At 41.0% G+C, this 24,537-nt stretch overlaps 1 protein-coding gene across 1 annotated transcript in view; it reads left to right on the top strand.

Moving 5' to 3' along the window:
• KCNK13 (potassium two pore domain channel subfamily K member 13) overlaps nucleotides 1–11,985 on the top strand; it is a 128,715-nt gene extending 116,730 nt beyond the window's left edge. Inside the window, exon 2 of the mRNA XM_037832082.1 lies at nucleotides 10,915–11,985. Coding sequence (XP_037688010.1) covers nucleotides 10,915–11,807 — 893 coding nt within the window. The 3' untranslated portion in view covers nucleotides 11,808–11,985. The remainder of the gene's footprint in view (nucleotides 1–10,914) is intronic.
• The last annotated feature ends 12,552 nt before the right edge of the window (nucleotides 11,986–24,537 follow it).

Here is a 24,537-nt window from a genome sequence, read left to right as displayed (position 1 = left end):
AAGGATTCTTTGTATATATAATTTTAATGGCTTCATTTAAATAGCTACTTTATTTAGTCATTTCCCTATTATCTGACATTCAGTTTGCTGAGGATTTTCATTATTAAAGTAAAGTCCCAGTGAACATCAATGCAGATAACTGGTCATATTTCCCATAGTTTATTGGTGCATATTCCTAAAAACAAAACTACAAGGTAAAGGGCATAAACATTATAAAGACATTTGATACATATTCCCAAATTGCTTTCCAGAGAGTTTGTGCCAATTTATATGTTCCCAATGCAGTTTTTGAGAGTTGTCACTGCATCTGAAGGCACTCTCAGAATACACAATGCTTTTTTTTTTCAAATATTTGTAGAAAAAAATCTGTCTACAGGGCAAATGGTTTAATTTACCCAACAAATCAATGGCATAAAAAAATGAGAGAGAAGACTGTTATAGAATTAGAGATTTAAGATTTATATTACATCTGTGGACCTTGCTAGGATCCTGATCCATACATATGATCTGTAAAAAGATATTTTTGAGAAATCTGAATATGGACCAGTTTTTTGTAATGTTAAGGAATTAGTGTTATTTTTGTTAAATGTGATAATGGCATGGTGGTCATTTTGGAAAACAAGTACTTGTCAGGTACAGACGCATGGTTATTGATGGATGAAATGACATGCTGTCTGGGATTTACTTTAAAATACTCCAGCCAAAAAAGGGAGTGGAGTGGGATAAGAGAAACTGGATTGGCAAACATCGACAATTGCTGAATCTAGGTGATTAGTACATGAGGGTTCTTTATTATAACTATTCTCTCTACTTTCATCTATGTTTGAAAAATACAATACAAAGCTTTTAAACCTTTTTACCTTTATTAAATGTTTTAAAAGACTATGTAGTTTGCAGCATAGACATAAAAGGGTGGGAGACTGCAAGCCTGTTCTCCTCCCTGCATGGTCTCACGGAAGGGCTCTGTGGGGGTTAACGAGGCCCAGGCAGGCCCCAGGAGCTTCATCCCTAGCCCCCAAGGAACCGGGGAGTCTGGTTTGTTCTCAGCAGCTTTCCTAGGGGTTACACTGCACAGGTCTGAAATGGTTCAAATGAACTAGACCAAAGTAGACGGCCAGGTCAGTTTGATTGGCCTCCAAACCATCCTCATGTGCCCTGGTCCTCGGTCAGCTGATCTGCTGATCTGCTCCCAGAGTCAGGGGTTGATCAAGACCCAGAGGACCTCAGGCTAGAGACACTGTGAATAAATTATGCATTGAAAAACACCACCTGGGACAATCAGTTTCATTTGTGTCCCTATGAAATACATGCAAACCAAAATGCCTGGGACGTAACAGGTTTTTAAATTGATGTAATTACATCATTTATCAGAAGAAATATGTACATTCAGAAATATGTGTTTCAGGAAGTGAAGATTGTAAGGCTCTGGTTTCTGATGCCAACCAGCCCCCTGGATTTTGCACCAGGTTGGCAGCCGCTGCACTCTGAGTGTCTTTACTCATGGGACTATAGATGGTTGGTTAATTTCCTTCCCTCAGTTCCACATAGGACTTGTATACTCAATGAGCGTGGTCAGGTAGAACAAGCATAGACCTGAGAGACAAGACAAATCTAGGTTCTAATTCTAGGTCATTTATTTCCAGCTTGATGCCTTCGGGCAAATTACTTAGCCTCTTTGTGCTTCTTTTTCTCATCATCAAATGGGTCTCATCATTAAAATCCACCTCCCTACAGGGTTGTGGGGATCAGTGATAAGCACATAACTCAATAGGTCTTTGCATTTTGTAAGCTCCTGAGGCTTTTTTTTAATTGAGATTGTTCACATACCATACAAATATCCAAAGATCCAAAGTGTACAATCAGTTGCCCATGGTACCTTCATACAGCTGTGCATCCATCACCACAATTAATTTTTTTTTTTGATTTTTAGAATATTTTCATTACTCCAGAAAAGAAATAAAGACAAAAAAAAAAAAAAAAAAAAAAAAGGAAACTCAAATCCTCCCATACCCCTAACCACCCCCTCCATTACTGGTTCATAGTTTTGGTATAGTACATTTGTTACTGTTGATGAAAAATGTTAAAATACTACTAACTGTAGTATAGAGTTAGCAATAGGTATATTTTTTCCCTATATGCCCCTCTATTCTTAACTTCTATTCATAGTGTCATACATTTGTTCTAGTTCATGAAAGAGATTTCTAATATTTGTACAGTTAATCACAGAGATTGCCCACCACAAGATTCACTTTTATACATTCCCATCTTTTAACCCCCAACTTTCCTTCTGGTGACATATGTGACTCTGAGCTTACTCTTTCCACCTCATTCACACACCATTCAGCACTGTTAGTTATTCTTGCTACGTGCTACCATCACCTCTGTCCATTTCCAAACGTTTAAGTTCACCCTAGTTGAACATTCTGCTCATAATAAGCAACCGCTCCCCATCCTTTAGCCTCGTTCTGTATCCTGGTAACTTATATTTCATGTCTATGAGTTTACATATTATAATTAGTTCAAATCAGTAAGACTATACAATATTTGTCCTTATGTGTCTGACTTATTTCACTCAATAGAGTGTCCCCAAGGTTTCATCAACCCATTTTTTTTAAGATGGTTTTATTCACACACCATATGTTCCATCCTAAGTAAACAATCAATGGTTCCCTGTATAGACATGTATTTCTGTATTCATCACCATCACCAATATCTATATAAGGACATCTCCATTTCTTCCACAAAGAAGGAGGAAGAGTCAAAGAAGGTAGAGAGACAAAAGAAAAAGAAAAATAAAGAGAAAAAAATGAAAAAAAAACCATGACAGCTAGGAAACAACAAAAGGAAAGATAGCATTAAACTAAAGTAGAATAAAGAGTCATACAACATCACCAATGCCAAGAGTCCCATACTCCTCCCTTATGTCCCCCTCTTATATGCATTTAGCTTTGGTATATTGCCTTTGTTACATTAAAGGAAGCATAACACAATGTTTCTGTTAATTATAGACTCTAGTTTGCATTGATTGTATTTTTCTCCCAATATCACCCTATTTTTAACACCTTGCAAGGTTGACATTCATTTGTTCTCCCTCATGTAAAAACATATTCATACATTTTATCACAATTGCTGAGCACTCTCGGTTTCACTGAGTTATACAGTCCCAGTCTTTATCTTTCCTCTTTCCTTCTGGTGTCCCACATGCTCCTAACCTTCCTCTTTCAACCATACTTACAGTCATCTTTGTTCAGTGAACTTACATTGCTGTGCTACCATCACCCAAAACTGTTTTCCAAACCTCTCACTCCTGTCTTTTCCTATCTGTCTATAGTGCTCCCTTTAGTGTTTCCTGTAGAGCAGGTATCTTGTTCACAAACTCTGTCATTGTCTATTTCTCAGAGAATATTTTAAACTTTCCCTCATATTTGAAGGACAGTTTTGCTGGATACAGGATCCTTGGTTGGTGGTTTTCCTCTTTCAGTATCTTAAATATATCACCCCACTTTCTTCTTGCTTCCATGGTTTCTACTGAGAAATCCACACATAAACTTATCAAGCTTCCTTTGTATGTGATGGATCGCTCTTCTCTTGCTGCTTTCAGGATTCTTTCTTTGTCTTTGACATTTGATAATCTGATTATTACATGTCTTGGCATAGGTCTATTCAGATTTATTCTGTTTGGGGTATGCTGCACTTCTCAGATCTGTAATTTTATGTCTTTCATAAGAGATGGGAAATTTTCATTGATTATTTCCTCTATTATTGCTTCTGCCCCTTTTCCCTTCTCCTCTCCTTCTGGGACACCAATGACACGTACATTTGTGTGTTTCATGTTGTCCTTCAATTCCCTGAGACATTGCTCATATTTTTCCATTCTTTTCCCTATCTGTTCTTTTGTGTGTAGGATTTCAGGTGTCTTGTTCTCCAGTTCCTGAGTGTTTACTTCTGCCTCTTGAGATCTGCTGTTCTATGTCTCCATTGTGTCTTTCATCTCTTGTGTTGTGCCTTTCATTTCCATAGATTCTGCCAGTTGTTTTTTCAAACTTTCAATTTCTACCTTATGTTCAACCAGTGTTTTCATTATATGCTTCATCTCTTTTGTCATATCTTCCCTAAACTTTTTAAATTGATTTAGCATTAGTTGTTTAAATTCCTGTATCTCAGTTGAACTTGAAGATTGTTCCTTTGACTGGGCCATAACTTCATTTTTCTTAGTGTAGGTTGTAGTTTTCTCTTGTCTAGGCATCTGGTTTCCTTGGTTACCCCAATAAGGTTTTCCTAGACCAGAATGGGCTCAGATTTCAGAAAAGGGAAATATTCAGTATCAGGTTTCCTTGAGGGTGTGTCTTAGCAGATTGACACACCCTATGAGGCCTCTAGCTGCTGGGCAGGTGGTGTCTGTCAGCCTGTCACTCCTGACTGGTGTAAGGAGGTATGGCCCACTTAGTTTCTGTTTTGGCTGTTTTCCCCAGGCTCTGGGTTTCAGGTTCTGAAAGGGAGGCAGGTAGTAGGGCTGGGCACTGCCTCCTTCCTCTTAGGGAAGATACACCCCATAGGGAGTGATCATCAGCATTTAAATAGATTCTTTGTTTCTCTGACTCTGCTATCTCCACCCTTGTCTGGGTCAGAGTGCTGTGAACTGAAAATGGCTGCAGCTTTCTCCACTGAGCCACTCAAGTTGAGAGAGAGAGTAAAAGGGACACAAAGCCCCCCTTTGGGGCCAGTCCATGCCCCCCCCCCCGCCAGCTTCACCTGCTGGCCAGAGATAGCACCTGGTCCTCTGGGCTCCCCCTCCCAGTTCAAAGAAGTCCTCCAGCTCTTTAAGGTCAGTCATCACTAAAAGCCTCTGTCTGCCTGATGGGGATTTGTAGCTTGTACTGAGCAGTCCACATTTGCCAATTAAAACCCCATTTGGAGCTGGACTGAAGTATATTTGCTTGTTTAGAGAGTGCTGCTCTCTATCACAGGGAGGTTTTGCAGTTCAGCCTGCCATGGGGGAAAGGGGCTCCCGGCTCGGGTTGACAGTTTTTACTTACAGAACTTATGCTATGATCTCAGGCATTCCTCCCAATCCAGGTTGTTGTATAATGTGTGGACAGTCACAGTTGTCCCCAGGCAGTTGTTCCAGATTATTTACTAGTTATTCCTGGTTGTTTATTAGTTGTCCTAGGGGGATTAACTAACTTCCACTCCTCTCTATGTTGCCATCTTCTTCCATACACAGATTATGAAGCTTTTTGTTTTCAATCAAGTCATCCTTAATGCTCAGTATTATAGGGCTCAAAAGAGGAGGAGCCTTCCATGAAAAAGCCTGCATTTTTATATACACACTGAAGTTTGGGGAGAGCTGTAAGCTATAGACACACCTCTAAATGTATGCATGAGTGTGAACACCACACCAGTTTTTGTTATTTCTGCTCATTGAAAATATAGGAGGGATCAATCAAATACAGCACGTAATCAAGAGTCATAGATTACCTCTTCTTGAATAAAATTGAGTGTTTTAAAACCAAGTAAACAAGACCAGAATCTAGAAACTTTAAATCCCTGGAACTTGTCAGAAAATCACAGAAAGTCTCATTCATTGGAAAAATCATCTTCCACACTTTGGAAGCCAGGCTTCAGCAACATACCTTTATGTGCTCAATTCACTCATCCCAAAGTGAGGCCACCCTCAGGACCTTGAAACCTAGAGAGCTCCAGTGTGCCTTTATTTGGGCCTGGACCATCATCGCTTGTTTTGTCCCAGCTTTTTCACTTTGCCCAGATGCCTGTCTCCTTTAGGTCAAGGACCTTGTCCAGGTCATCTTTGTGTGCCCCAAATACCTAGCACAGGTCCTTGAACTTAATAGGTGCTCAATTAATAATTGCTATTTCCTTGTGGCTGTGAGCTTCTTGACAACTGGCACTAAATCACCTCTGGGACAGGAAAGAGAGACTTGGGAAAATAAAGTTCTCTTCTGATTGCTGGTAAGTCACTGTCCACACAAACTTCTAATTATTTCTAGGTCTTCCCCATTTCTGTTGACTTTATCCAGTTTCTGGAATACCATCAGATCAATAAGTGGCCCAGATTAATATTTCCCCCTTTTTGTGAGTGTTACCTCAGTTCACTGTTTTCAGTGAACAGAGGGCAATATTCGGATGTTTTGTAGAATCTGGGTTCCCTGACCATTCCTGGATTTAGGAGCCAAGGAACAAGCTATTTGCACCAAGCGGTCCCTGAAGAGAATCCTGGGGCTTGCTCACTTTTCCTCTTTGCTGGAAGAGCCCCTCCCACTCCAGGGCTACCTGAAGCAGACACATGCTTGGAGAGTTTTGAACTGTAATATGCATGCAAAAAAGTGCACATATCATAAATGTAACAGCTCACTGCATGTTCACAAAGTGAACACATTCAAGTAACGAGCACCCGGATCAAGGGCATGACCAGTTCCCCAGATGCTCCCCTCTGGCCCCCTCCCAGTCACCAGCTCCTCAAGGGAACCCACTCCTGACTTCTAACTGCATAGATTAGTTTTGTCTGTTTTGTATAATATATAAATGAAATTGTACGATACAATCTTTTCATGTCTGACTGCTATTGTTCCACATTATGTCTGTGAGTTTCATCCATGATATTGCACGTGGTTTGAGGTTATTCCTTCTCATTGCTCTGTAGTATTCCATTGTGTGAATGTACCGCAGCATGTCCTTCTGTTGGCAGGCACTTCAGTAGTTTTCAGTTTGGGGCTTTTACAAAAAGCACAGCCATGAGTGTTCTGGTACATTTATTTTTCCGGGTGATAAGAGTACATGTAAGTTTTCCGAATGATTGTGGCAGTTTATGCTCCCACCGGCTGTGTATGAGAGTCCTGGTGAGGAGATTGGATTTTAAAGCCTTTTTCTCTCCAGCTAAGGGCACCCTGCAGAGGAGCTATTTGCTGAGAACAAAACCCTGATTTTTTTGTTGTTGTTGTTACTCTAATCTGCTCTTCCATCTGTGGCTGTACTTGAAGTGCCTAAGGAATAAAAACAATAGCTTTTTCCCGAGCTCCATGGCCCCAACATGGAAGTTCCCTCTTAGACACAGGTATGGAAGGTTGAAGTTGATGTTTAGAAGTTTCATCATAAAAGAAGAGTAAATTGCTTCTCCCTTCTCAGATTTCTAATGGCACAATCTGATCATATGAATCAGCCAGGATTCAAAATGCAGGGCGAGAGAGTCTCCCCCTGAGTACCTCTTTGTTGCTAAGATGTGGTCTCTCTTTCTAGCTAAGCCAACTCGGTGGGTGAACTCACTGTCCCCCTGCCCCCACATGGGACCTGACTCCCAGGGATGTAAGTCTCCCTGGCAACGTGGGATATGATGCCCAGGGATGACTCTGGACCTGAAACCGTGGGATTGAGAACATCCTCTCTACCAAAAGAGGGATGCAAAATGAAACAAAGTTACAGTGGCTGAGAGATTCCAAATGGAGTCGAGAGGTCACTCTGGTGGCCATTCTTACACACTATATCAATAACCCTTTTTAGGTTTTAATGTATTGGAATAGCTAGAAGCAAATACCTGAAAATATCAAACTGCAACCCAGTAGACTGGATTCTTGATGATTGTATAACAATGTAGCTTACAAGGGGTGACAGTGTGATTGTGAAAGCCTTGTGGATCATACTTCCTTTATCCAATGTATGGATGGATGAGTAGAAAAATGGAGACAAAAACTAAATGAAAAATAGGGTAGGAGAGGAGGGGATAATTTGGGTATTCTTTTTTACTTTTATTTTTTATTCTTATTTTCACTTTTTCTGGTACAAGGAAAATGTTCAAAAAACAGATTGGGGTGATGAATGCACAACTATATGATGGTACTGTGAACAGTTGATTGTACACTTTGGATGATTGTATGGTATGTGAATATATTTCTATAAAACTGAATTAAAAAAAAAATACAGGGAGAGAGAAGAGCATCTGATTGGCTCAGCGTGGGTCACCTTGGCGGAGCAACGTGGGACGTCTGGGTTGACATTCTCACTAAGGCTGACTCCTGAGCAGGGGAGATGGCTCCCAGGGAAATTGGATGCCAGCTGAAAGACAGCAGCAGCTGCCCACAGCAGTTCTCAGTCCCAGGAGAACTTGTCTTGTTCTCACATGGGGTCGTGTGTGTCTGACCTGCATCTCCCAACAAGACTTAGGCAAACAACCTGATGGGATAGAGTCTGTGAGCCCTTTTACAACCTGGGCCTGGCACACAGTTGATGGTCAGGAAATGTTTGAGGAATAAATGAGGTGTCAGCAAGTCTGAGGGTTAGCGAGAACCTCAAGCTCAGGTCACTGAGCCCATCCTCCATTTCAACAACCCCAAGTCCAGCCTTTGCTGGAATACTTCCAGCATCAGGAGGAGCTTCCTGCCCATCTGGACTGGGTGGCCAAGGTTCAGGTGACTGATCAAAGGGTGACCAGAAGCATTTTACTTGCAAGAATGCAGGAGACACCTGCCCCCGTCCCAGGATGCAGTATCTTGACCTTGAGGACAAAATACCTAACCTTGAGGCCTCTGCATCCTCTGGTCTTACAGCTTTGGGGTCAGGGGCTTCACCTTTCATTTTTCTGTCTTCTTAATGGGGAAACATTTGCAAGCTTTCCTGGTTCCAGGAATTCACTGAGCCAGTGGAGGCAACCCCAACTTCCTTGGATAAGCTAACTTCCTTAGATAATCGGTCACCCATAACCTTGGTTACTCCTTGGTGTCCTTTTGGATTGGGTAGAAAAAATCATGGCTCTCAGCTCACTCATCAAACTCAATACAGTTTTTCTTAATCTTCAACCTGTTCAGCCATCTCATTTCACCTTAAGCTTGGGGATAAGAATTAAAGATACTAACAAGAGAAAACACAGCAAGGCAAAATATTTCTTTTCTTAATAAAAAGATCTAATAAATAAGAACTTACGCTGCCAAGAGGACCTAGGGGCTTTAATGTTGAAAACAAGAGTTCCCCAAAAATGATAGTCTGATTTTCTCTCTACTTGTAAGGGCTAAAACTGTAACTCTCAGTGGAATTATTTTTCAGGGGTTCACTTTCATTCCCTGGCTCTTATTCCTTCCTTACCAAATCTTCCTGTTTATCCCACCACCCATCCAGCTGAAGAGCTAAACTCAGTGTCTTTCTCCAGCCTCTTGGGTACATGCTGTTAATTTCCTACCTTAAGGCAGTTGTTTATGTGCTGAGGAAGGAAAATTGAATTTAATTGGAAGACTAAATTGTAACACAATATGCACAGTGTGGTGGTTTGAAGCTGTGTGTACCCCAGGAAAACAAGTGCTTTAAGTCTAATCCATTCCTGCGGGTGTGAACCCATTGTAAGTAGGACATCTTGATGAGGTTACTTCAGTTAAGGTGTGGCCCAGCCCAATCAGAATGGGTCTTAATCCTATTACTGGAGTCCTTTGTAAGTGGAATGAAATTCAGACATGAGGGAAAGCCCCAGGGAGCAGTCAGAAGCTGTGCATTAGTGGAACCGGGAAGAGAAGGGAGAGACCAGGAGACACTGCCCTGTGCCTTGCCATGTGACAAGCTGAGGACCAAGAATCGCTGGCATCCAGCCCTAGAATGCCACAGCATCTCCTTCCTGATGCCTTGAATTGGACTTTTCCCAGCCTCAAATTATGAGTAAATAAATTCCCATTGTTTAACCCAGTCGTGGTATTGCTTGAACAACATAGGAAACTAAAACACACAGTGTTTATGGAAGGTGGTCTCTAGGCTCAACTGAGGAGACCAGGAAGTTGTAATCCTAGAGCCCAGATATTACCAAGTCTGACCTGACCACTTCCCAGGGTGCACTGGGAGACTGCCATTGGCTGAGCTGTGGCATAAGGAAAACTGTTGGCTTGGGGACAAGAGAGAAAGAAGACAATGGGTGAGTCCTTGAGATCTCAACAATGGAGCCCAAGTTGGGAACCTGAACTTGAAAATAAAGAGAAAGTGGAAACAAGGAGGTTTGATTTGAATGAGAAACTGAACACAGGGAGGTATGGTCAGTACTTATTTTTGAGTGATGTTGGTATTCAGTGACTTTGGTGCCCATCCCCTCAAACACATCAGCTTTCTCTTGTTTACTGAATCATTTGCTTGGACGAAGGCCACGTGATTTGGGCTTGGCTGGCCCTTATCCCTTGGTGAGAAACCCTTGCTATTTCTTTTTTTTTCCTTAGTGACAGCCATTGTCCTACAACTGGGATTCTTAGTAACATGTCTGTGTGCATGGGTAGAAAGGTCAAGAAGGTGGAAACTATGAACAGTAAAAGGCAAAGGCAAGAGAGACATTTTATATTTTATCAAAATTGAATGGCTAACTCTAGTTTTCGCTCCAACAGCATGAGGTGCATGTTTGAACAATTTTGTTTAAAAAATGAGCTCCATGAGGGCATGGACCAACTCTGTCTTGTCTACAGTTATAGCCCCAGCTCCTGGAATAGTACCCAATAAATATTTGTAGAATCAGTGAATTCTGATGTACCTATAGAAAGTTTTCTTTGTATGAGTCTGCTTATCTCTTTGAATGAGGTCTTTTGAGTAGGGTTGTTCAGGTTGGGTTCTATACAAGGACATCTAGCAGAGGGGAGGTTGAAACCCCCAGCCCATGCTGTCATCACCAAGCCATTTTTGCTGGTTGCATCCACTTGAAAGTACAAGTCCCTTTTTCTAATTTGCACGGTGGCACCATATGGGCTTTCAGCGCCCAGCTCTGAACAACACTTAGAGTCTTCCAAAGCAAGTGGCAATTTTTTCCTTCATTTGTAGAAAGGTTACAACTGAGTAGTTTTATGAAACTGTTTCTCTGGGTCATTTGCCATCTTCAAGGCCAAACCCTGACCTCATTCACAGCAAGGACCTCCCTCACTCCTCTCTTCTGATTTTTGTCTCCTACAGGGTTTGGGATGACAACTCCGGCAACAGTAGGAGGAAAAATCTTTCTGATCTTTTATGGTCTCGTTGGGTGTGCCAGCACCATCCTGTTCTTCAACCTCTTCCTGGAGCGCCTGATCACTGTCATCGCCTACCTCATGAAATCGTGCCACCAGCGGCAGCTCCGGAGACGAGGGACCCTGCCCCAGAAGAACCTGAAGGACCCAGGGAAGTGTGAGGTGGATAGCTTGGCCGGCTGGAAGCCCTCTGTGTACTACGTCATGCTGATCCTGTGCATGGCCTCTCTCCTCATCTCCTGCTGTGCATCCGCCATGTACACCCCCATTGAAGGGTGGAGCTACTTCGACTCGCTCTACTTCTGTTTTGTGGCTTTCAGCACCATTGGTTTTGGAGACCTTGTCAGCAGCCAGAACGCCCAGTATGAGAGCCAAGGCCTCTACCGCTTTGCCAACTTTGTCTTCATCCTCATGGGTGTCTGCTGCATCTACTCTTTGTTCAACGTCATCTCCATCCTCATCAAACAGTCCGTCAACTGGATCCTGAGGAAAATAGATGGTGGATGCTGCCAACAATGCCAAAGAAGACTCTTCCAGTCACGGAGGAACGTGGTGATGCCGGGCAATGTCCGGAACCGGTGCAACATCTCCATAGAAACAGAAGGGGTGATGGAGAGTGACACGGACGGGCGGCGTCTCTCGGGGGAGATGATCTCCATGAAGGACTTCTTGGCAGCCAACAAGGTCTCACTGGCCGTCCTCCAGAAGCAGCTGTCTGAAACAGCCAATGGCTGTCCCCACCAGACCAGCACTCTGTCCCGAGACAATGAATTCTCAGGGGGGGTAGGAGCCTTTGCAGTAATGAACAACAGGTTGGCAGAGACAAGTGGGGACAGGTAGAAGCAAGGTGTGGGCACTGGGCATGGAGGCCCAGGGGAGAGCAGAGGATGAGAGGATGGTCATCAAAGGACCAGCTCAGCCCTGTGTCTTAGTTGATTCAATTTGGGAGTGGCTCCTTTTAGCCTCCTCAAGCCCAACTTTAGAAATCAGTCTTTGAGTCTCCAGCAAACAGCCACCTCCCAGGGCTTGGGGGAAACATGAAACCTCAACGCCTTTCTCCTTATCTTTATTCTTTAAGTCTTTATTCAGTCTTTTCAAAATGAATCACCAAAGCAGCTTGACATTGCATTATTTCTTTACTCATCTTGCTCAAGTTAATTGCCTAAGGGAGGTAGGTTTACATAAGCTTTGATTTCCTGCTGCTGTATTCTTGAGGTGGAAATTAAAATCCTGAGGATCCTAATTTTTTGCCCTGGAACTCCAAATGGCTGAATTCATGCCTCACCCTGCCCTTTCCAGAAAGGGGGAAAGTGTCCTAGAATTTATTTCAGCTTCCTTTTGAATGAGTCTCCTTCAGAGCAGATTTGTCAGTGGTGCAATGGATAGGGAAATATCTGTACTATTGTTTTATACCTGCTTCTCTGTGTTTTGTTTTTCCTTCTTTTCATTTTTAAGATTTTAACACTTCAACTAAGGTGTTACCGTCTTTAGGTTGCAGCTGTCTGTGGGACCCCAACCTGGTAATAAAATGAAATTCAACTTCAGGCCTTCAAACTGCAGCAAGATGGGGGTGGTGGAGACTCACTTTTGTAACTGACGAACACAGCTTAATAGCTTCCCTTGTAATGGTCACGTGGACTGTTTCATTTCACCAGGGCTTGGGGCCCACTGCGAAGATAATGGCTTAATATTTATTAGAACTGAACATTTAATAAAATCCTCATTTTATTAACTAAGATTACATGAGTGCTCATTATGGACAGTGGAGGAAAGAGCCTAATTCAAGTGCTTAATTAATAAATTAAGGCATTTATTATGCTCAGAGGGAAAGGAAATAGGAAATTAGCCTAAAGGCCTTTAGGAATATGGAGCATCACCTTGGAGGCTAGAGTAGGGAAACACCCTAAAATTTACATTCTCTTGTCTAATGCATTTCTGATCTGCCTTCTGGGATGGTAACAAGTCTAGTTACATAATGGCCCAAGCAATCAAAATGTCCATCTTCAGAACAAGGGCTGTTGGCCGCCTTCATAAGTGAAGGAGAGACTATTCAGGGGGATGAGTACAGTTAGAGATAGTACCTGTTGTTTTTATAAGAGTGGTATACACAGGGTACTTCAGAAATGATGACCCAGTAAAGAATATAAAGCAGAAAACCCAGCCCTAGTGAAACTGTGATGTTGAACTGGGGTTGGAGGGTGGGGCTTCAGAGCTGGGAGGTCCCTTAGGAACCATCTCATCCAACGTCCTTGTTTTTTGCAAAAGTAAATGGAGGTACAAAGATTGCTCCTTGGTTGGGGTCATAGGGCTCGTTGGGTAAAGCTGAGAGAAGAACCCAGGTCTCCTGATGTGAGGTCAGTGCTCTTTGCCCATAGTCTACACAGTCTTTGAACACTGCCTGAGAAGTTCCCTCTTCCAGCTGAGTTACCTTTTCTTCCATCTGATAAGCCCCAATATTTCCTTTACAATACCAGGAGTGCCCATCTGAATTGGAGTTTTGATCCCTGTCTTAAGATAATGCTGCTGCCACTGGTTGTCATCTTCCTTCTTTATTGTCACCATCATCATAACCACCATTTATTGGGCACATACTCTTTGCCAGGCACTATGCTAAACACTTGACAAAAGTTATCTCACATCATCCTCACAACAATCCGACAAGGTAGGTTTTATTCTCCCCCATTTTATAGGGAAACTAAGGCTGAGGATTAAGCAGCTTGCTCGAGGTCATTCCGAACAGCAGTGGTGCTGGGTTTTGATTTTTAGGCTCCAAAGTCAGAGATCTTAATCTGTTACATCATATCACTTTTAAAGGGAAAGCATCCTGGCAGTACTGCAAAAACCATGTTAGGAATACCTGATCACTGATCAAGTTCTCCCGTGGGCTTTGCACTGTGCTGGGTGCCATGGGACTGGGAAGGAGCAGCTGGGTCCCCACCTCTAGCAGAATTTTTTATCTCCAATTTCCTGGTACAGGTACTGGTGTGAAGCAGGTCCTTGAACCTCCAACTCTGGTCTCTGGAGAACTTGGAGGTGAGCCAGGAGGTCAGGGACCTTCAGTGTAATTGTGGCTCATCTTCATAGGGGGTCAGTTTTAATGATTTTTGCAGAGATGTTATATCAAAACACATGGCCTTATTAAATTAGGATATAAAATTGGCATATTGAGCTTATGATGAGCTGCCTGAACCATTGCAAGGAGAAAAGTGTGATCCATTTATGTTGGTTGTTTACCTGGATGGATAGATGGATGGATGGATGAGAGGACAGATGAGTGGGTGGTGAGTGGTAAGGTAGATAGGTGGGTGGGTGAATGGATGAGAATAACATATGCCAAAAAAAATGCACAACTAGGAATCCTTACTTAGGTAAATCTCTCTAAGTTACTCCTAGGCATTGTACCAGTTTGTATATATTATGTTCCCCACAAAAGTCATATTCTTTGATGCAATCTTGTGGGAGTAGACGTATTAGTGTTGATTGAGTTGGAACCTTTTGATTGGATGTTTCCGTGGAGATATGACCCACCCAACTGTGGGTGATAACTTTGGATAATTTCCGTGGAGGTGTTACCACACGCATTCAGGGTGGGTCTGAATTAAATCACTGGAGCCATATAAATCAGCTGACAAACAGAAGGAGCAGAGCAACTGAGAGTGACATTTTGAAGAGAAGCTGCAGCTAAGAGAGGACAAAAACAGCCCAAGAGCAACATTTTGGAGAACATGATTTTGAAATGCAACCTGGGAGCAAGCAGATGCTAGCCATGTGCCTTCTGAGTTAACAGAGGTTTTCCAGATGCCATTGGCCATTCTCCAGTGAAGGTACCCAATTGTTGATGCATTACCTTGGACACTTCACGGCCTTAAGACTATAACTGTGTGCTCTAGTTTGCTAATGCTGCCAGAATGCAAAACGCCAGAAATGGATGGGCTTTTATAAAAGCGGGTTTATTTGGTTACAAGTTTACAGTCTTAAGGCCATAAAGTGTCCATCAACAAAGGGTACCTTCACTAGAGAAAGGCCATTGGCATCTGGAAAACCTCTTGCTTGCCCCCAGGTTGCATTTCAAAATGCGTTTCTCCAAAATGTCTGCATCAGCTTCCAAGGGCCTTCTTCAAAATGTCTCTCAGCTCCAGCTAGCTATGATCCCCTTCTGTCTGAGCTTATATAGTGCTCCAGTAAACTAAACAAGGCCCATGCTGAGTGGGCAGGGCCACACCTCCATGGAAATTATCCAATCAGAGTTATCACCTACAGTTGGGTGGGTCACATCTCCATGGACACTGAACCAATAGGTCCCAACCCAACCCACACTAATACATCTGCCCCCACAAGAATGCATTAAAGTATATGGCTTTTTCTGGGGGACATAAATGTACAAACCAGCACACTGTGTAACCAAATAAACCCCCTTTTATAAAAGTCAATCCATTTCTGGTATTTTGCATTCTGGCAGCATTAGCAAATTGGAACAGGCATGAATTAGTCAACAAGGAATTTCTAGACAGAAGAAATCAAAGCTGGAGTTCAAATCCTGGAGCCCACAAATCCCCTAATATTGTTATATACGCATACACAAATGTGAGAGGAAATACATGTGCATTTTCCTGGGTAGTGAGCTTCATGGTTTCTTCATGTTTCCAAAAGTGTCCCCACATCTTCAAATGTTTCAGTAAAAACATTTATTACTCTTTTCCCATGTCACATTTGTCCACACTATGCACCTATTCCCTCCATTCTGTCCCATCTGAGCTCTCACCGAGTGGGTCTCCCCACCAGAACTCACGCTCTGCTACCTGGCAGCTTCCTGGCCAAGAAAAGAGTGGCTGTTTACAGAAGGCTTTGAGGTGGACACAGGCTCCTCCATCCAGGACACCAGAGTCTACCTATAGTGATAAAGGGACCCATTGGCACCACATCCATGAAGCTTTCACGCATCACCCTTGGCTGAGCTCATGGCTGGGCAGTCTCGAAGTTCTCTGTGATGCTCTAAACATGAACTGGACTTTAACGCTGAGACATCAGCTCATCCCACACCACTTGCACAAGTTTCCCGATATCTCCATACTATCTGTTTAATATGTTAATTGCTCAGTTTTTAAAGTCTTATTTTAAAAAGAAACTTAGTCTCACTAAATAAATGGAAGACTACTATCACATGATATAAATAGAAAATGTGGTGATTGTAAAAATCAGAATGAAGATAAAAGTATGCTATTAAATTCTAGCCAGATTCTGTAACTTATTAAAAACTCTAAATCTGTGTTAAAAATGGGAATTACCAAGTATGGGAGAGATGTTAGAGACATATCAGCACCAAACAGAGACTTTCTGCATGATGCAACTGAAAGGGCTGGAGGAGAGTTGGAAAGGGAATAACTTTTTACTGTGTTCAATGTTGATTCATTCTGAGCTTGAGGGCCCCTAACATCATCTCATGTTCCACCCAAATCATTGATACACATCCCACGTTTGGGGCAACATAAAGGTGACAGTGCAATTCAGTTTCTGAGGTCAGGCCAGCTGCATGGTGAAGAATGCCAAAATACCCGGGTTAGAACACCAGCCCCTATGGTTCCCACCTGGGAGAGGTTAGTACAGCTTGTGCATCTGTAATGTAGAAATGCCAACAACCTTGGCTACGTCAGAAGGCTGTCAAGAGGAAAGGGCCGTTTTCAATAACGGGTCTCAATTTTTAAATGCCGTCACCCTTGGTGACGGTTTTATACTAAACCAAGCAAACCCCAAAGCCTTTATTTATGTTCCACTGAGTCCTTTCATTTCAGTATCAGCTGAACCAATACTATGGCTTGGCATAGTAAAATGTTTTGGAGAAGCTGTAATAATATCTTGTATGTTGCAAACATTTTATGGTTTTTAAGTCTTGCTCATTCATAATTGTAATATTTTGTCCTTCATAACCACATTGTGAGGTAGGGAGGGCACTTATATTCAAACTGCTTTAACCTTTTCTGAAATAAGAGAGGTAAATAATCCCATTTTTACATGTGAGTCAAACTGAGGTTCAGATTGACAGTAGATTCAAGAATAAGCTCTAAAAGTATGCAGACTGGGTTTGAATTTCAGCTTTGTCACTTTCTGGCTATATGAACTTGGAGAAGTTGTTTAATGTCCCAAAGCCTAGTTTCCTAATATAGGAAAGTAGTGTAGGAATAATTGTATCCAAATCACAGCACTGGTGCATGAGGTAAATGCAGTGATGTGGTCTGGGCTTCTTGTCATCAGGGATTATGGTACAGAAGTCCCTGGGGGCAAAGGGGGCCATATTACAGCATTCCAGAGACCAGAGGATAAACAAGATCAGCTTCTAGAAGAGTTTGTTTTGCTCCAAAATTTGGAAGGAAAACAAAGTTTTCTTCCCATTTATTTTATGTAATTTAAAATGTTCTAAAAATTAAACCAACAGAGAACAAAATGCACGATTTACATGAATTTGTAAAATAAAACAAAAGACCTCCTAGGAATTTCAAGGCTGCATTGGGCTGTACTGCCGGGTTTCAGGGCATTAACTTACTACTCTCCTGCCTCAGAGAACTTGGGTGGGAATATTTGAGATGCCCCCTCATAAGGAGCTTAATGTTAGGTCGGAGTTGTTTAGGAATCCACACAACGCAGCGAGTCATGGTTTAAGTAGAGAGTTTAAGGTTTATTAGAGGAAGAAAGCAGAAGAAAGCAGGTGGGAGCCTGCGAAAAGAAAGAAAGAAAGATAATGGCTCTGGCTCTCTATCTGAGAGCAGCATTTTTTAAAGGAAAAAACCACATGGGGAGGGAAGGGTGTCCTGTGCCTTGAGTGGGTGAGGGCTTATCAACTTCTGAGCTGACTGGTTACTAGGGTTCTAAACACACTACTCTTCTTTGATGTGCACTGTGTTATCTATGTGGAGGAAGCAGGCCTTTTGGCTTGTTTGTGGTCGTTCATCATATGGACCTATCTGATCTTGCCTTGTCCACCCCCTGGGGTCTAGGTGCCACTATGACTGGGATTTCTAAAATAGCCTTCAACCCTTAGTTTATGGCACACCTGGTATCTATGAGATAAGCAGCAGGGCCCCTGGATCAGACATTCCTTCTATATGTTAGACTCTTTTTTCTGGGGTCTGACATTCCTGCCTTTTATTTTTAATAAAAAATTGGTACAGGTTTGGGTTGAATTTTGGGTTAATGCTTTCACTTAGCTTGAAGCAACCTTTGTAGGGAAAAGGGACGGCGCACTCGTCTCTTAGCTACTTCTGGCTGGGTGTGGACGGACTTGGGGAAGAGTTGCTTTGAACTAAGTTCTAGCATTATTAGATTGATGTTTGGACATCTTCTGCTGGAACTGGCTGGTAGTGAGGCTTTGCTATGGCAGGAGCAGATTTTCAGTTTTTCCTTGTAGTAGTAGTATGTTTCTGGAGTTTTGCTGGTTAGTCATGGCTGCTATTGACTTATTGATGAATTTAATTAGACATTGTAAGAGGCAAGGAGCAAAAAGGAAAATTAATATATGGACAATTACTGGCCCCATAAGGGGGAGTAGAATAGCTTGTAGAGGCATAGAATAGAATGAAAGAAAATTTGAGAGAAAGTTTTATTGAATATTTCTTACTTGCTAAGACTTACTCAGCAATTAAATCTTCCTTTTTATGAGACATTTTCTTATTTTTAAGAAATGGTATTTTGCGAGCATCTTCTATAAAAGGGAAAGTGGGCAGAGGTGTTTTTCTTGTAACTGCTTTTTGCTGAGCAAGGGTAAATAGGTTCTTATATTAATCTGGAAGATGCTCTGGACATGAACTTACAGATACAATACAGGCAACAACAAGACAAACAAGTGACAAGCAGAATAAAACTACGGTAATAAGGGCTATTTTCTATTTCATGGTAAATTCATTAACCACTTAGAAAAATGCATTTAGTTTATTATGAGTTTAACATTATTATTATTTTGCATATGATTTAACATCAAAGAGACATTGTTATATTTATTTGGTATATATGTGTAGCACTGAATGCTAATGAATGCTCAAGTTTTTCCTGAGCTGCATTGGGTGTTAAGTTTACAATACCATACAGGCTGTCCCCTCATAAGAGCAGAACTTAGTGTTAATTATGTTTTTAGGTTTCAACCACATCACACTGGCAATCACAGCTCCAGGAGGTATCTTCTTTGTACAGTTGTAGCGCAGCATCGTTGGTCCTCTGGGAAATAGGACGGTGAGCTCCAGGGTTCAATTGGGCTGTTTCATAGCACCCTCTGGTACCATGCAGCAGAGCTAGTCTGGAGGCAAAGTTCACTGAAAAGCTCAAGTGATTGAGTCTTTTCTGGCAGGCAGAGGCAAAGGTATCTGTAGTAAAAGTGTTTTTACAGTAACAGCATGTGTCTATTTACTTCTGGAACACGTCCATGTGATGTGGCTGACACCCTTATAAGCTTTAGGGGACCACAGAAATGGGTCTTACAATAACTCTGATGGGGAGAGAGCATGCAGACACAGTACTAGTGGCTTGGTTTAAAAATGCAAGCACTTCAATTAAAATAGAGGTCTAGTTTTTCTTTACATTTTTATGAGGGTTATGTTAGATAATGGGTAGAACATAATTTATATACTTGTCTTGCTTCTTTTTAAAAAGTTTTCTTTGTTACAGTTGAAGATGAAGCTTTGACTTGTAGCTAACTGCAAGCGCTTTTAGAGAAGGATTAGAGTAAAACAATGTAATTTACAAGGTCATTTGGCTCTTTTTGTGACAGATAACACTTTAAAAATAACTGAAATCATAACTAGCAGTACTATATTATTGTTTGATGTTATGCACATTAGTAACCAAAAGAAGGTTAGAAGTTTTTAATTTTTATAACATTGTTTAAACATTTCTTCTGCAACATATAACATATTACATGAATTTAATCATTTTTTGGTAGTTTATTTTTTTTTCCAAGGTGAAAGAACAAATTCTTTGTAACTGTTGGGAATAAAAAATATTCTTTAGGGTTTGACCTTGAGAAAGTAAAATGTTAAAAGTTACTAGGTTTGAAGCAGTATTTATTTATTTATTTAGTTAGTTAGTTAGTTTTAATTAAAGGTAAAGAAAAGACTTAGCTCTTTTAAAAGTGAGAAGACCGTATTTTTAAACAACCAAGGACATGATAAAGTTAACATAGAGTGCAATAAGTTATTTTGATAGAACAGACATTTTGCCTTTTACATTGATTATTCAGGAAACATTTTTAGAACATTCTACTAAAAAATAATATAGGTAATAAACTTTTTAGAATATTACTAAATAATTAAAAACATTTTAGTTAATGCATCTTGAAATAGTAACAAACAATTTTTGGCAAGGATTAATGGAATGTATAGGTGTTACATTGTTTCTCTTAAAAATGCACACAATGATTTAACTTTGCATGAATTTTGAAATTTACGGAAGTATTTTTTTCTTAGTTTTGTTAATTTTATAGCATATTGGCTCTATGAATTGTTGATTACTATATTACTGAACAAGGGTGCAGTTATGAATAAGCTTTGTAATCTTGTATAACAACTATTAATTAAGAGTATTTGAGAGGGTTTTGCTGTGTGCCATTTTATGGCTGCCTTTTATGCCCACCTTTTATGTGCTTTAAGGCAGCTTCCTTGGTAGGTTTGGGACATATTAGGAGGATATGGGTTAAAGCTTTTGCTTCGTGATTACAAAGGAGAAAGTTTTATATAATTTAATTAATTACTTGGCAAAGCATTCTGTTATTATTATTATTTTTTAATGTAGTGTGCTGACTTAATACTGTTAAATATTTGGAGATCTTGATGACCAAGTTGAAGTGAAAGATATTAAGTTTTTCTCTATATACTCCAGGTTTACTACAGTGAGTGCTAGTAATTGATGGATACATTTATTTGAGACATGGATAGCTTAGGAAAAAAAATAATATTTTTATACATTTACAAAATTTTATTTAATATAAAATGAGTAAACATAGTTTTATTTACCTGGCTAACAGGCTGTTAAAGGGACTTTGTGCTAGTGTTACAGGCTTGTTTGTTACACTTTAAACCTATGGTTTTCTATTAGAAAAGGCCTGAGCTTTATCAGGTTGTCATTCAGCCAGTTTTGGATTTCATTAAGAAACTTCCCATTCAAATAAGAGTATAGGGACAGAAAATAATTTAAAAGTAAGAGAGCTTAATACAAGAATTAAATAAACAATTAAGGACAATAATAATGTTAACATAAGTGCAAGAAGTTATTTTGATAAAAGGGACTTTTTGCATCCTACACTGATTATTCAGGAAAACACTTCTACAACCTTTTATTAAGAAATAACACCTTAATAATTTAAGGAAACTTTTTTCTTAATAAAAACAGCAGGAGACCTTAACGTGAGGAGCTTGCAATAGGTGACAAATGTTTATATTTTGTGAATTATTAGGCACATACCCACAACATTGAATATTAATTACTGCTTTGGGTGGTGGTTAAAATATTTCATGCTATTTTGTTTTATAAAACCACTTTTTTTTCTTTAAGTTGTGAGGTTCTATTGTTAAGCAGTGTTATTACTAGTTTTTACCATTTTTTAACTTTGACCACAGAAATAATTGTTTTCACAAACTTTTTACAGCTTTCTGTATCTATCTTTCAACCTTGATCACAGAAATAAATTTTTCACTCTACAAACCTTCTGCAACTTTCTGTATCCATCTAGGCTTCATCCCACATTCCTATCCATCCAGGCTTTATCTCACATTCCTAAACAATCATTTAGGACAAAGCTACTTTCCTTTTCCCCTTAATTAGAAAAACATTCTTTATATCATCTATACAACATGCTATTACCACCAAAATCAAACTTGTTAGAATGATGCTAAATATTTAAAACAAAACATTCTTTACAGAGAGACGGAGTCGAAGTTCTCATTATCAGATTCCTTAGTAGAGATATTATTTTATGACACTGGTTTGACAATTTGCACTTCTGCTGATTTTTAAATTGTATTAATTACTTTTTATGTCTTTCCAGCAATTTCTGGTTTTTGAAAGGACCCTTTTGATTAGGTCTGTTTTGACTTCTTAATTTTAAAAACTGATAGGCTAGCACATTTATGTTATTACTTCTTTTATTTAATTGCTTTGGAAGGCTTTATATTAAAGCAGAGGAGGAAGTCCACATATTTTTAAACTGTAACTTTTCTTTTAACTTACAGATTTCTTTGTTTTTTTTGAGACAGTTTGCTATAGCTAGCCATACTACACATAAAGGCCAGCTGGCTGCAGCTATAGCTTATTAACAATTTTAATGACACTTTCTAAATTTAGACTAATTATTAAGGATAGTTTTAAGGGAGATGTAGTTGGCATATTTTGAGAGTTTCCCATGGCTGAACAATAGCAAAAGAAATTATAAAGACAGAACATAGGAGTAGGAGCTGTTTAAATGTAACTGGTTTTTCACACAAATGCCAACTGCGCAAACTGCACAAAATTTAAAAGGGGTACTACAAGTCTGGGGTTATGGTTAGTGGGGCTTAAACCCACTGAGTTTGCATGCATGACCCTTGGATCAACTTAATTAGCCTTACTACACAATAGACTAATTGAAACAAATAAAGGCAAAGTGAACACAATAAACAAAAAAATTACATGCTTACCCAGCACAGGGAAAGTCTCAATTGCAAAGTTACCTTAACTCAGATGCGTTTGGTGTTTGTCTGCGGTGGGCACCTCCACCTGGATTTCCCAGTCCTGATACTCCAGGAAAAATTTCTGGACAGCTCAGGGGAACTCTACAGCCCATGAGACATGGATCAGGGTATTTGAAAACATGGTTTTAAATAGTTGGGCTTGCCTGATCTCTCATTAAATAGAGAAATAAGTTTTCTTTTTGTTAGGGGGAAGGAAATTTCTAAGTAAGTGACTTGTGCCTTAAAAAAATTGTTTTTTATCTTTGGATTCATTCATTCTTCGGTTATGCCAGGCCTGTGCTTGGGGCTTGTGCTGCACTTTCCTGCCTGGGAGAGGTGGGCTGGAGTGGGAGACGGGGGAGAGGCACACAGGTGGTTTGTGGGCTGCACGTGGGCAGGGTGAGGTGAGGAGGGGGTGGTGGCAACGAGACGAGAAGGGGGAAGGGGTTAACGGCAAGGGGAGGGGAGCGGAAGGGGTTAGAGAAGAGTTATGAGGGGGATGATTTGCAGGGTTAAAGAAGCAGAAGCTGCTTAAAGGCTTTTCAGGGTTAACTTTTGTAGAGAGGAAAGCGGAAGACTTAGAAGGGTTTTTTGTGTGTGTGAAGGAGGAGGATTTGGTAGGAGGTGACAGAGTGGCACAGGGATGACTGGGATCAAAGAGTTCAAAAAGCTTGAAAATAAGGGGCTTCAGACCATTTGCCATTACGCCAAATAAAATTATCAAGTTCAGCAAGAATTTGCCAATTGAAACTGCCATTTTCTGGCTAGTGTTTTTGTTGTTCTAAAGGATACTGCGGCCAAATTGTATTGGTTCTACTTCCCCTTTTAATTGAAGTTTAAACATCTGAGGGGGTAGATTTAGGAGGACATGCAGCTTTGGAGTTACTTAAATGTGACTGTATATTACCCGTGATTATTTAAGAAATTTGAGAGGCTTGTGGTTTGTTAGGGAACTTTGCTCACCAGAGGCTTACGGAGATCACCCGTGAGAGATTCACAGTTTCCTGTTCCTTCAGAGGCTTACGTTCTCCCTGAATGAGGCTGACATGAATTGGGGCTATGCTCATGGGAGGCTTACAGAGATCGCCTGTGAGAAATTCACAATCCCTTCCGCTCCTTTGGAGGCTGACAGAGGCCACCCAAAACATTGCTCAAGCGAGACTAACAACCCAGATCCATACAACCCGGTCGCAACAACAAAGCAGGAGTCCCCAGTTCGTCACTGGGGGTCGGGAAATGCCTGCAGTCTTTCGCCCAAGGCATCCCCCAGGTTACTTTGACTGCTGCAATAGGGAAAAATGCTCCTGGAGTGTTAGAGAGTTTTGATTGAGCGCTCAGATTTTGCTAGGCTTACGAAGCCAGGTGCCGCGTTAAAGCGGGCTGAGGCATCACACAGAGGTGGGCCGGGGTGTCCACAGGACACTGAGCAAAACTCTCGAGGGAAGATCTGGGCAGAGAGACATCACTTACCTACCTAGGGCCGAATTAGTTGTAGATACTTGAGAGCTGTGTGGGTAAGCCAGCATCGCGTCAAGGTGGTCTGAGTTGATGGACTCAAGCCGCTGAATGCATGGAAACCGGAATGGCTGCAGTTCAGGGAACAGAGTCAACTGGAAGCCTGCCCCATTGCCCCGAGGGGCCGGGAAACTCAAACCTCAGTCAGTCCTCTGAACAGGGTTGACCGAGAGTCTGCCCCATTGCCCCAAGGGGCTGGAGACTTAAGCTTCAGTCGAACCTCCGTATCCAAGTCAAGGCACCAGATGTTAGGTCGGAGTCATTCAGGAATCCACACAACGCAGTGAGTCATGGTTTAAGTAGAGAGTTTAAGGTTTATTAGAGGAAGAAAGCAGAAGAAAACAGGTGGGAGCCAGCGAAAAGAAAGAAAG

The sequence above is a fragment of the Choloepus didactylus genome, chromosome 4 (assembly GCF_015220235.1).
Source record: "Choloepus didactylus isolate mChoDid1 chromosome 4, mChoDid1.pri, whole genome shotgun sequence".
NCBI classification, from domain to species: domain Eukaryota; kingdom Metazoa; phylum Chordata; class Mammalia; order Pilosa; family Megalonychidae; genus Choloepus; species Choloepus didactylus.
Note: the sequence above shows the minus strand (reverse complement) of the source record. Positions and strands in the feature narration are given on the sequence as shown.